The sequence below is a fragment of the Amblyomma mixtum genome, chromosome 7, assembly GCF_055824585.1.
Source record: "Amblyomma mixtum isolate Tamu chromosome 7, ASM5582458v1, whole genome shotgun sequence".
Lineage (NCBI taxonomy): Eukaryota > Metazoa > Arthropoda > Arachnida > Ixodida > Ixodidae > Amblyomma > Amblyomma mixtum.
In genome coordinates, this window is record NC_143018.1 from 60,146,087 (window position 1) to 60,158,763 (window position 12,677).

The 12,677-nt window shown below is 46.5% G+C and overlaps 1 protein-coding gene across 1 annotated transcript in view; it reads right to left on the bottom strand.

Annotated features, from left to right (window-relative positions):
- LOC149336219 (uncharacterized) overlaps nucleotides 1-11,337 on the bottom strand; it is a 69,863-nt gene extending 58,526 nt beyond the window's left edge. The window contains exon 1 of the mRNA XM_089552746.1: nucleotides 11,113-11,337. Within this exon, the coding sequence (XP_089408872.1) occupies nucleotides 11,113-11,172 (60 nt within the window). The 5' untranslated portion in view covers nucleotides 11,173-11,337. The remainder of the gene's footprint in view (nucleotides 1-11,112) is intronic.
- Nucleotides 11,338-12,677: the final 1,340 nt, after the last annotated feature.

A 12,677-nucleotide genomic window follows, 5' to 3' on the forward strand; every position in this document is an offset into this window, starting at 1 on the left:
TGTGCCTCCCGTCGCCCTGTTTTTGTGGCGGTTCATCGGGTCAACAATGTCTTGCCAACCGGCCTACGTCCATGCCTGCAACAGTTATGAAGTTCGTTATGGCACAGGGCTCAGCTATTGTTCAAGAATTAGAAGAAAACACTACTGGATAGTATCAGAATTATCATAAACCCTACGTCCCAGTTCTTCGTCCCATGTCTTTACGTGGTTAAAATGTAGTTTTGATATGTCTGGCTAAGGTTAGCCGGCGGTTAAACTAAATTCACGATTTCATCCCGATGGCTCAGTGGTTAGGGTGCTCGGCTGCCGAGCCGGAGTACCCGGGTTCGAACCCGACCGCGGCGGCCGCGTTTCGATGGAGGCGGAACGCAAAAGGCTCCCGTGTACTGTGCAATGTCAGTGCATCTTAAAGATTTCCAGGTGGTCGAAATTATTCCGGACCCCTGCATTACACCGCACCTCTTTCTCTCTTCTTTCAATCGCTCCTTTATACCTTCCTTTAATGCGCGGTTCGAGTGTCCATCGAAATGTGAGACAGATACTGCGCTATCCCCTTCCTTGAAAAACAAATATTTAATTTTTCTGTTCATAAGGCAGGGAGAGATATTTAGACAAAAATATGTGGAGTCTAGGGAGTAGTTTACATTCTAATGTACAGAATCGCACCTTGTGAGCTGTGGCTATAGTATAGTTCACAAAATTAAGTATAAGCCCGGAGTCCCAGACATACGGCACCAAATGAACCAAAAAATTCACCTGGAAGTTGGCAGCCCTAGGCAAGGCGTGAATGGATCGAGATGGCTGAACTTTCAGTATTATGTGTTTACAGCAAGTTTAAGTCAACGACGGTAAAGGTTCTGAGGGCATTATATTGTTACGGGTACGGGGATCGGGGGGGGGGGGGGGGGGGGGGTACGGAGAGGTACGGAGATCGATACCCCGCGCCTCCACCAAATGTTACGTGACGGCAAGCCCGATGAAGACAGGACTACATGACATATGGCGATGGAATGATTTAATGGCGGCGGGCCTAGCGCTAGCGTCACTGCCCACTTCGTCGTCTTCTAGTCCGTCACGATATTGTCTGTCGGACACCGAAGTCACAAAATGCGGCGACTAAAGCGGGCAACTCCCCCTTTTGCATACTGCACAGGAGACACAGCATCAAGAAAAGATTATTTTGGTCATATGTTCACAGCCCATCCACATCAGGGCTCTAGCATACATCCTAGCTCTGCCTTTGCTCTGTTATAGTTTCCTCAGAAGTTAGACCAAAATGTATACATAATAGTTTGTTCTCGGGCCAGCCTCTTCGTCCATTAAGTCAAAAGCAGCCATCGTTTCCTAAGTCCGCTTACTTTATTGTTCATATTTTTTAAGTACGCTTCGCTCTGATTTCTTCTTCATCTGTCCAGAAGCACTACGCGTTGTAGGCGGGCGCCTGCAAACCACATCAGACGATGTCTTCCACATTTGTCCTTCAAACACAAAAGAATCCGCTGATTCAACCTAAGGAAGATGGCCGTCTCCCGATAGACTCACCCGACGGCCATTGTCTTGCGCGCATAAAGGCGCCGCTTCCTATAGGCGCCGGAGGCCGACTTCAAAGATGATGTGTAAAAATTGCATAGGAGGAATCTGGATCGCATGCTTCGAGCGGAGCTGCAAGCCACGCCGCAGCTTCAATGGTACCGAGCCATTACGTGTTTCTTCGCCGGAAAAGGCAACAAGGACCTCGAGGAGGAAAAAGAAAGGGCCGGGAAGCCATTCTACTCGAACCCGATACGTCTCCGTGATTCCGTGCAGCGCTACGACGACAAAGCGTTCAAAAGGACCGCTACTATACCCCCTACACGACCACCGAAAGAAGCGCGCAGGTCCGGCTCGTTCAAACTGGACACTCTTCCGACCGTGCTGCCGGCATAAGATTTCTTTCCAGTTGCAGGGATATTTCTTTTTTCAACGACTTAAAGAAAATAAACGCAGCCCGTTCTGTGCGCTGGGGACGATGAAAAGAACATGCACTGATCTTCACGGCAGGAACATTGGTGATGCCATAATGTGTAGTTTCGAATTCTAAAGTCCACGGTTAAAAAGTTTATAGCTTGTTTGAACATGAACTTACTAGCAGCATACTCACAGCGGTCCTTAAAATACGTGGCCCATATCTTTCAAAAATCATGTCTTTTCCAATAGCCTTTGGGCAGAAAATGTACGGCCAGCCAAGGCAGAGCCTTAAAAACTGGGTGGTGTTACGCAATAGCCACGTGGGCGTGATCTGTGGCGCCTGATGAACGGACCAGCCGCGACAATTGTGGCCGCTGATACATATGCATTGTACGGAGCTGGTTGACCACAAACGGTTCCAACTAACTGCCCAGTTCCGTGCAGCGGTACACAGAAACGGGCTCACCTCTGCGCTCTGGAAATTAAGCCAGCGTCAACAGCTCAGCGCATACTCATCAGTGACGGTTTGAGGGTTCTGAAACTGGCATTTGCACAACTGAGAAACAACGTTTCTAAGTTCGTTGCGAATGGCATTGTGGCGCGACACGAGTGAATTAAACACGACCAAATGCAGTGATGCACTGACCGAGTATGTTCTCGATTTCCCCTGATCCGAAGGAACCAGCGCTGCAGCTTCCACCCTGCTGCACCGAACTTCAGGAGGAGGCGGGCGGGTCGAGCCGCCATTGTGCGGCACAAGCGGGGGAGCGTGCACGGACGACAACGTCGTGTGCCTTCCGCGAAAAAAAAGACTAAAGAACTTTTCTTTTTATTTCGAAGGTAGCCGAAGAGAATAAAAGAAACGAGAGGTGGTCACGTGACCAAACCGGGCGTGATTAACCTAAAGCTTCGCTTCCGGTCTTTGTCGCGAGAGGCCCAGCGCGTGTGTAGTGAAACGCCACACGAGTGTACGTGTCTCTTCGATGACACGACCTTCCAGGAAAGCCAAGAAATAGCGTGAGCGTGTACTTATTCGCACGCAACTTCGCAGCTGCGTACATTCCTTTCGCCGTGAGCCAATCTGTGGAAGGAATACGCTATGGAAGGCGACACCGACCAGCAAATGTCCCAGGGAGATCCTTCGTATTTGTCTAGACCAATACACTGTACGGTTCTCTACATTGTTTTGTTCTTTATTCCTAAATTATTTGATTCAGCATAGCAGCAAGAAGCTTTTGCTGAGCCCGGTAGTACATTCACGAATTTGTATTTATTGACCACTGGCATAAACCTTACTCGGCGATAAGCAGTATACCCAGTTCGGTGCACAGCGAATTAGAGCAGTACGGCTCTATTGGAAAGGTATTTGCAAACTGCTGAAACAGTACAGCATCTGAGTGTCGTTGTATGCTGAAGCCAAGCGATGCATACTGCTGTACTCCTTCTAGTTGCTAACATAAACCGCTTTAGCTGCAGCGGCATCAAAGTAAAACAGCTGAAATTGAAGAAATGGCTCTCGTACCCTGCACTCTGCAAACCTTCCTGCAGAAAGCGTCCACGCCCCTGTCCATCCCGATAGTTACACACGTATTAAGTAGCCCATTTTTGTATAATTCAATACTTTCTTTTCATTAACTGGTCGAATGCCCGGGAGATAATATTCTGTAGAATAAGAGCGTCGCAGAAGCAAACAACATGAAGCATGCAGTGAAGCTACACCAGGCAGCTTTTTCTTCTGATTGAACAGTACACCATGGACTCTGATTAATCGAGCTGATTATGCGCCATCGTGTTATTAGTAGAGAAGAAGCGTCAGTTTAAAAAGGACAGTTGGAGTTGAGGATTTTTTGTTTCCCAATTCGTCCAGGCGCGCGTCACTTGGGCTATAAGAGCCTCTTAAGGCAGCTTGTGCATTGTCTCAGTTCTGCTAGCGTTTGGCTCCCACAGCCTAACGTCAAACAGGGCGGTGGCCATCGGGCTGTTTGTGAAAAGGTCTATATGTACAGCCCCGGTAAAAGTCCAGAGGACCACGGAGTTTGTTTCCGAGTCGTGTAGTTGTGTGCTTATGGTACATCAAAAGTTACGAACCTTCGGAGGAGAATACAGACCCTCGTCCTCACCTTTCTGGACTTTTCTAGCTACAGACGGTGCTGTAAGCATTTCAACGTACAGGGTCAATCACACTTAGAGGGAACACGGCTCCGTGTGGCCACCTACCTGCGGAGTTCCACTGCATCTAACCCGTTCATGAATCAATGCAGAGAGGCGCACGAGAAGAGGGACCTCAACATGGTGCTTCGTGTCATCTGCCCCTTTGCACGAGTTTGCTACAGGCTAGGCCGTAATGGCGCTCCACATGCCCGCAGCCACGCGGAGCCGTGTTCCCTTTAAGTGTGACTGACCCTGTACGGCTCAAAACCAAGCGCAGGGGATCGAATAGTTTTGACTAGGACTCTTATGTTTCACTGTTCAGCGAGGAAACGTGCCACAGGGACATGACGCCCGGTGGAGTGAACCGCAAATCGTCTTTGCCGGCCGAGACTCGCGTAGGAAATATTTAGCAAGCCAAAATACGAATTGAATCATCCTGCTACACTATGAACTACATACTCGCAATGCAAAGTCGAGTTTGCTCAACGATGCCGTTGCTCTGAGCTCGCCCTCATTCTCTCTTTTTTCTTGCATTCCGCAAACCGACATGACAGAGAGTAGAGAACAAGCCTCCACTCTGGCCATATGCACTCTATACAGAGAGGAGTAAAAAGGGAGTAAATTGTCCTCTAGCGCACGCCCTTTCATAAAAGGGAGTGCCCTAATTTACTCCCTTTTCACTCTCATATAGGTGTATTGGTGTTCAGAGTGTGGTGTGGGACACCATGGTCGTTCAAGCAACGGGCCAATACGGCGTCTCGCAGTCGGGTCGCGTGAGCAAGAGCGAGCGACACTGAAACAACGCTTTCTTCAAGCACCGGCCGCTATTCTGCATGAATGACTATATCCCTTTTTACGAAGGCATCGCAAGGTCAAAGCCACGCAAGACACAATGCACATTTCTTACAAGGGATCAATACACACCGAGACTATCCTTCCAGAGGCTATAGACACGGAACTACACAGACTGTTCTTTCTTTCTCGTCCATAATGAACAGACCTTGCTCCCGAAAAAGCCATCACACTTTCGAACGCGCATACCGCAGGCTAAGTATCAGTGTTGCCTGCGAGTGATGCCATAACGCTCAACTCTTTTTTTGTTCTCTTTTTCTGGACGTTAGCAAGGCTTTTGATAGCATCTGCCACGTTCTTTTGCTTGATAAACTTTCTGCGCTGGGATTTCGAGGTTCGTTTTTGGAACTGCTTACTAACTTTTTACAAGATAGGCGCCAATATGTGTCGATTTCAAGATTCCATAGCGATTTCACGGCAATTGCCTCTGGAGTCCCGCAAGGTTCTATATTAAGTCCTTTATTATTCAATCTATACGTTAACGACCTTGCTAACAGTGTGCCATCTTTGCTGTTTCAGTATGCTGATGACACTGTTATTGTTGCATGTGCAAAGAAATACACTGATGCTGTTACAGCATTACAGATAGCTGCTATTAAAGCCATGGACTGGTTTAAGTTTAATCTTATTAATGTTAATACTTCTAAAACAAAACTGATCTGTTTTCATAACCCATTAAAACAAGTTGAATTAACTGACCTTGTTTATTTGCATACTTCCTCTTGTCTTAATTGCAACTGTGTACCAGTTGAATATGCGCCTTCGGTCAAATATCTTGGCCTGACCTTCGACAGTGATCTCTCTTGGAAATCGCACCTTTCTTTTGTTTGCCAAAGGCTTCGTGCTGTATCGTGTGTCCTGTATAACATTAGATACTTTATGCCTTTTTCTGTCCGTAAATGTGTTGTACATGCTCTAGCCTATAGTGTACTTAGGTACGGAATTACTGTTTATGGTCACTGCACGGTTCGCTGGCAACATAGGGTGAATTCGCTTTTGCGTTTGCTTCTAAAGAATATTGCTTACGACCTGTCCATTGGTAATGACATTGATATTTTTAGAAGACTAAAGCTTCCAAGTTTTAACTCTTTATTAACAGAAACTATTGTGCTAAAACACTTCTGGTACAGTCAGTTCACCGTTCCATATGTCCCTGCTCGGGATTTAAGACCAAAATACCGCTACTGCATTCCTCGCTCCTCAACCCGGTACGGTAAGCGCACACGTCATTACTATGTACCTGCCTGTTTCAATAGCTTGCCTCCTACTGTACTCCGCATGAAAACTAAATACACCCTGAAAAAAACTTTGCGGTATGTCTCCGTGTTGCTTCCTGCCCCGTAGTTATTTCAGCTATTTACTGTATTAATTTCAAATCACTGTAATCTTTCTTGATGTTGTAATAGTTATATATTTGTTTCATTCTGTTTGGTGACCATTTTCTTTTTTTGCAAAGTTCATTGCAACGTCTCTATTTTCCTTTGTTTTGCCAATGTTAGCTGTCTGCCAGGCGCTGCCACTCAAGCCCTTTGAGGCTTTGGTAGGCCTGATTTATGTTGTCTGGCAATTGACGTGAATAAAAGTTCTATCTATCTATCTATCTATCTAACTCGATCTTGCAACAACGACCGCCTTCTCCATTCCCCGTCAGATGGCCCCAAGTTGCACGTGGCAACAACAGCAGTCTTCTCAGCGCGACTCCAAGTGTACGGCTTTCGCGTCGAGTGAGGCGAAAGGTCAGCGGAGGGCCATCACCTCCACCACAAGGGGCAGCAAGCACTCACGGATTTTATGTATGTGTGTGTATATATATATATATATATATATATATATATATATATATATATATATATATATATCTGCGTGTGTGACTCCAGCCATTACGAAACGCACCGTCGTCTCGAGCGCAGTCCTGGCGGGAGACGCGAAGAGGCCAATAGCAATCGTCGAGGCGGTATTTATAAACCTATTGTTGCGCATAGTCGTCGTCACCATTGCCCTGCGACTTTCCCCCCCACTGTCTTTCGCACCCTCGATGGACTGCTCGAAGTACAATGGCTGTTCTCATACATGCGAGCTCTGGACGCCGAGTCCTGGCGGGCTTTCTTTCATACGGATCTGCAAGACACGTGGCGTCAAGCATCTGCGTCTCGCTCTGCCGATGTGGATGGGAAAGGCCGCAGTGTGACCGGTGACGAAGGCGTAATTGACCTATTCTTATGTCCTTTTTATTTTACTTTTGGCGTGAAGGAAAGGAGATGCCTTTGTCCCGCTGTGGACGTAGGCTGGTTGATGACGATGACGGGAGTACGACCACCAGGTTGAATGGTATGCGCGTGGGAACGAGTTCGTCACTGCTGCGGTACCGTGAGGAAGAGGGGCAGTTGCTTTGCATAGACAATTGATCTCAAGCATGCAACTAATTATTTCACCACAGAACTTACTATGTGATCTCGTCGCGGTCTAGAAATACCTACCAATTTTCATTGACCAGTTAATAAGCATTGTCACTGCTAATTTGTTGCGCGTTGTCCTGTTACATCACCAGCTGTTTTTCGTCCTTTATTCACATCGTGCAAGAGGTTATAGATCCGCGACTTGGCGATCTTCTTAAGGTAAATCGCTGCTTTGTAAAAAAAGTTCAACATTAAGTATATCCAGGCTACAACAAAACCACTTAGTAGCAGCTAGTAAAAAAGTTATTGCTTCTGATTACGACGCTAACGGGCGCGTATACGCCACGGTGGAATACCAAACACAAGGAAGGAGCCTTCGACGCGGCAGAAACTTCGGGACCAGTAACGCAGAACACATGCGCTCTTCACTTGTCTAGTGCTTTGTCATCCTGTATGTTTGTAAGGTGCAAGCCAGTTGACTATAGCCCATGCCATGAAATCTTTCTTCCAGAAAACTGAGCGTTGCAACTAGATTCTGAAATCAATGGCATAACTTTTGTGCACGCAAAGATGGAGGAAGTTCAGCAGAATAGGACGGGCGCATTGCATTACGTTTGTCTTTGCCAGTCCGTTGCCACAGGGGGCTACATAGTCACTGTGCATGTGCAGTAATATTAAGTGTTATCTTACGATTGGGTTTAGTAAATACTAAACGATAAACGTCTTCTAGCAGAAGTGCTCCCAACGTAACGAGTATGACACAGTTTACGTCAAAATAAAAATCTCGTTATGTCCCTTACAGTAGCCACGCGGTATAAAACTTAACGGAAGGCATCGCGTTCATCTACAAAGCTTGGACGCTGTTCCATTACAGGGTGGTCTGATGACTACAGGATTCAGCGGTAATGCGTGGAAGTCGTTGCTGACGGAAGTCGTCAATTCGACGGCGAAGCTCGGTAAAAAAAAAAAAGAAGAAAAAGGTGTTAGAAGAGTTGGAAAAACAGGTTACGCCTGATTGTCTGGAGACATACATTTCATCTCTCCACCGCAGACTGGCTGGAAAGTAAGATGACCACATAAAACTATGTTAAAATATCGCGAAGTAGGCTATATACGAGGGGGGACCCAAAAGAAACCGGACTGAGAGCGCGCTGCCATTCGTAGACGTACTAGAGAGTTCTACCGCTAGATGGGGTTAGTAGAGACCTTCACGAAACAACTGTGCAGACGGCATAAATTTTCAGGCAAAAATATGAGCGTAGTGTTGTGTTTCGCTTGCAGTTATTTTGTTCCGCCTGCGAAATCTTTATGGCAAATTTAAAAGAACAGAGAGCGTGTTTGAAGTTTTGTTTCCTGGTTGAAAAATCGGCAACGGAAGCTTACCAAATGTTGCAACACGCTTTTAAAGAGGATGCTATGAGCCGCACACAAGTTTTCGAGTGGTGTAGGCGCTTGAAATGTGGTGAGATGAGTGTCTAAGACCACGCTCGTTCTGGGCGTCCTTCAACATCTCGAAACGATGAAAACGTTGCAAATTCTGTCAAAAAATGAACAAAGATCGTCGTTTCACGATCGACCAGATTTCAAAAGAGACAGGGGTGAGTTGGAGCTCCCGTCAGCGAATTTTGACTGAGCAGTTGCAAATGAGACGTGTTTCCGCTAAATTTCTTCCTCGCATTCTCAGACAGGATCAGAAGAACATTCGATTAAATTTGAGTAGGGATTTAAAAAAAGAGATTGAAAGTGATCCAAACTTCTTGACTAAAGTAATTACAGGTGATGAGAGTTGGTGTTAGGGGTATGACCCAGAAACTAAGCAAGCGTCAAGCCAGTGGAAGTCTCCCAACTCTCCGAGACCAAAAAAAAAAGCAAGGCAGTTGAAGTCGAATGTGAAGGCAATGATCATTGTCTTTTGTGATGTTCGTGAAATTGTGCACCAAGAATTTGTTCCCCCTGGCCAGACTGTTAACCAGCACTTTTATTTCGAAGCTTTAAGACGTCTGCGAGAAGATGTGCGGAGGAAACGCAAGGAACGTTGGCGATCAGGTGACTGGTTCCTTCATCACGACAACGCCCCCGCACACACGGCCTTACGAGTGACCCACTATTTGGCCTCTCGTGGATCGACTGTCGTTCCGCACCCTCCCTATTCACGAGACCTAGCCCCGTGCGACTTTTTCTCTTTCCGAGAATGAAGAAAAGTCTAAAAGGAAGCGTTTTGGTGATGTGGAGGCCGTACAAACAGCTTCGCAAAGGGCACTGGACGATATCAGAGTTGAAGAGTTCCAGAGATGCTTCAAACAGTGGGAAAAAAGACTTGACAAGTACATCGCATTTCATGGAGAGTACTTTGAAGGTGACAGAAGGAATTTTGTGCAAGAGTTAATAAATAACGTTTTTATACAAAAAATCCGGTTTCTTTTGGGTCCCCCCTCGTGTGTGGAGGCTCGACAATGAGAAATAACGTCGGAACAGCACAAGTCAGAGTGCGGTTGCTGCCTGCGAAAAAAACAAACATAATATTCTAGAAATACTTCAGAGGAAACCAAACAAAGCAATCTCTTATGTTGTTTTTCGCGGTTTCAAAACCCAAAATCTATTCGGGCGAATTCTTCTATTCCAGACACAAATATCGTCTTTCAATTCAGAGACGCTGTGCAGGATGCTTTGAGGAAGAAAAAAATACGAATCATTTTTTACCACAGTTTCGAAGCTAAACAAAGCAATATGAAATGGTTCTCAACGTGACTCCCATCTCGAGGTAACAATTTTCAGGAAGAAAATGATCGTGAAGTTCGTTTCCTGACCTAGCCCTCGGAAACAGACATACGTTTCCTTCCGTTCTTGAAATGAATGTTAGAAATCCCGGCAGATTTCCCGGCACACTGACGAGAAATAATGTTAATGCTAAGGCATAAACTAAAGTGATGTAAATGAGAAATTTCAATGAGAGTCGACCTCCTTGGCGTTGGACTCTACGAACAGCAAACAGCGCGAATTTGCGGCACGCATTGACTTTCGTGTTCGAGACGTTACCGAGGCTGAAGCAACGCTGGAGCGCATCCTCGATTAGCCCTGAAAACTTCGGGTTAACAATAAGCATAGTGCGTGAATTCCAGCCAAGAATAAAATTAGGAGGAGGGCGTAGAGTGATTATAACCAAAACGACGTATCATGAAAGAGAGCGTCTTGTGCGAGCTCCAATGCTAAGTAGCCAAACCATGTTTGATAAAGTTCGCTTATGCATAGAAACTACTGATCCGGCATCATGATTATCCCACACTACGAAGATTATGCCGGGCACAGGTATGTCAGTCTTCCTTTGTATGAAATGGCATGGGTACGCGAGCATACCTGCATGTTGTCGGCGTCACTTAGCGTTTAGATGCAGCTTCTTTACTGGAGCGAAGTGCTAAACGAAAAACTCTTTTCCTTAGATATTTCACGGTAATCTGCTAATTGCATCTTTACTTTATGGCCGCATCTACATGTACCATAATCCGACCAATATTCTCTGTCAAACGACTTTCCTAAACTAACCACGGATTGCAGATTAGATGGCGCGGGAACTTGCTTAGACTGAAAGTTTGTGAAGTACGACGCCAGATATGATGCGAAGGATGTCAGCGTTAGCTGCACCATCATTTACGATGTTCGAGCGGCACAGCATTACGTAAAAGACTTTCGGCACATTCGAGAGCGAGCAAGTTAAAAACATGACAGTTCACTGGCGAAAGAACTGCCGTCGCACACGTGCGGTACTCACGAAAGTGACGAACGATAGGAGGAAGAAGAAGACATTCGCCGTCGTTCGTAAAAATCCCATGGCCGAAGAAGCGTGGCGCCGAGCGCGCGTTCCTCTGTCACCGAAACCAAAACATCACTGGCAGCAGGTGAAGCGCGCGCGGACGATGCTCGCCAACGGCCAAGCGCCGCAGCTTCGCTACTGGCGTGCCGAAAGCGAGGGCAAACGAGTTTTGCGCGAGCCGTGTTCTTTCAAGACTTCTCTCCTCCTCTCATCTCACTCTTTCTCAGATGAAGCCAGCGCATGCGCAGAGCGAAGCAGAAAGGGGCGCTGTTGCTAATGTGCGCATGCGCGGCGTGACGGACGCGCCGCGAGCGTCGTCTGCTAGCTCCGAGTTGCGGGCACACTGCCCGTTGGCATCATTAAAAGCGCGAAAAAATTGCGCGCCGTGAAAACTAAAAATGCATAGTTTTTAAAGTACAACCGGGCCTAGTTTAGACGCGAAAAGAGTGCAGCACGAATTAATTATATAAGAGCAAACCTTCACATTATAGACGCAGCGCGAAACACGAGGACAAAACGAGCACAGACACAGCGCTGACAGACAGAAAAGACGCTCAGCCGGTCATGTGTCCTGATGCCAGGCAAAGGGTTCTTGTTTTTGAGGTGCCATTCGTGTGTTTTTTTAGGTGTGATTCTTTCTTTTTTGAGACTGTTTGCCCTGTATTTAAGCCGTGGCGCGCCCTCAGTAAACCATCAGTTGTAAGTTAGCGCTGTGTCTGTGTACTTGTCTTGTCCGCGTGTTTCGCGCTGCGTCGATAATGCCCAACCAACTTGCCCAGGCTCCCACTTTGTATTCACAACATATTAAAACTTTTTTGTAAGCTAGTTGGATCTTGATGCACGGTGAACAGTAACACGCACAAACAGAATTTTATGCAACAGAGGGAAAGAAACACATCTAAGTTCTCGTTTATACTTCTTCTCCTATGTCTCACAGAAGAAAATTGCGTTTTCGCATTGTTACCGTTCACTTCACACAGTAATATGAAACAGGCTAGCTGCAGACTTTGCTGGAAGTAACACGGTGAAAATTTGCATTCTAGCCATAGGCGTTGCACAGTATGTAAAGCAAATCCCCCAGCACTTCTGTCACTTGCAAAGGGGTTTATAGGTCATAAAAAAAACCAGGCACTGAAAGGCGTTTGCCTCCCTGTCGGCGGCCATTCCACAGCCAGTTAGCAGCGCGCGCTCAGCGATAGCATTGCCACTAACACTGCCTGCCGAACTCAACGTAAATTTTTTAAAGTAAGCAACGATTCATGTGAAGGTGCATGCTTGATAACTTGTTTCGAGCTCTAGGTCGTCCACAGGTGACGCCAGCGTACTCCCAGGTACGCCGATCGAGCTAGAGAAGTCTGTGGAGGTCTACGCTATGTAATAAACTGAATACATCGTGCTTCTGTCGCGTGGGAAAGCAGTTGTGTTGTATGTGTGGCGTTCTCTCATCCCTCCTCCCTCCCTTTTTTGCGTCCTTGTACTTTTTGCACACTTCATTAAAATTCCTTTCTCTCTCTCTTGCTATT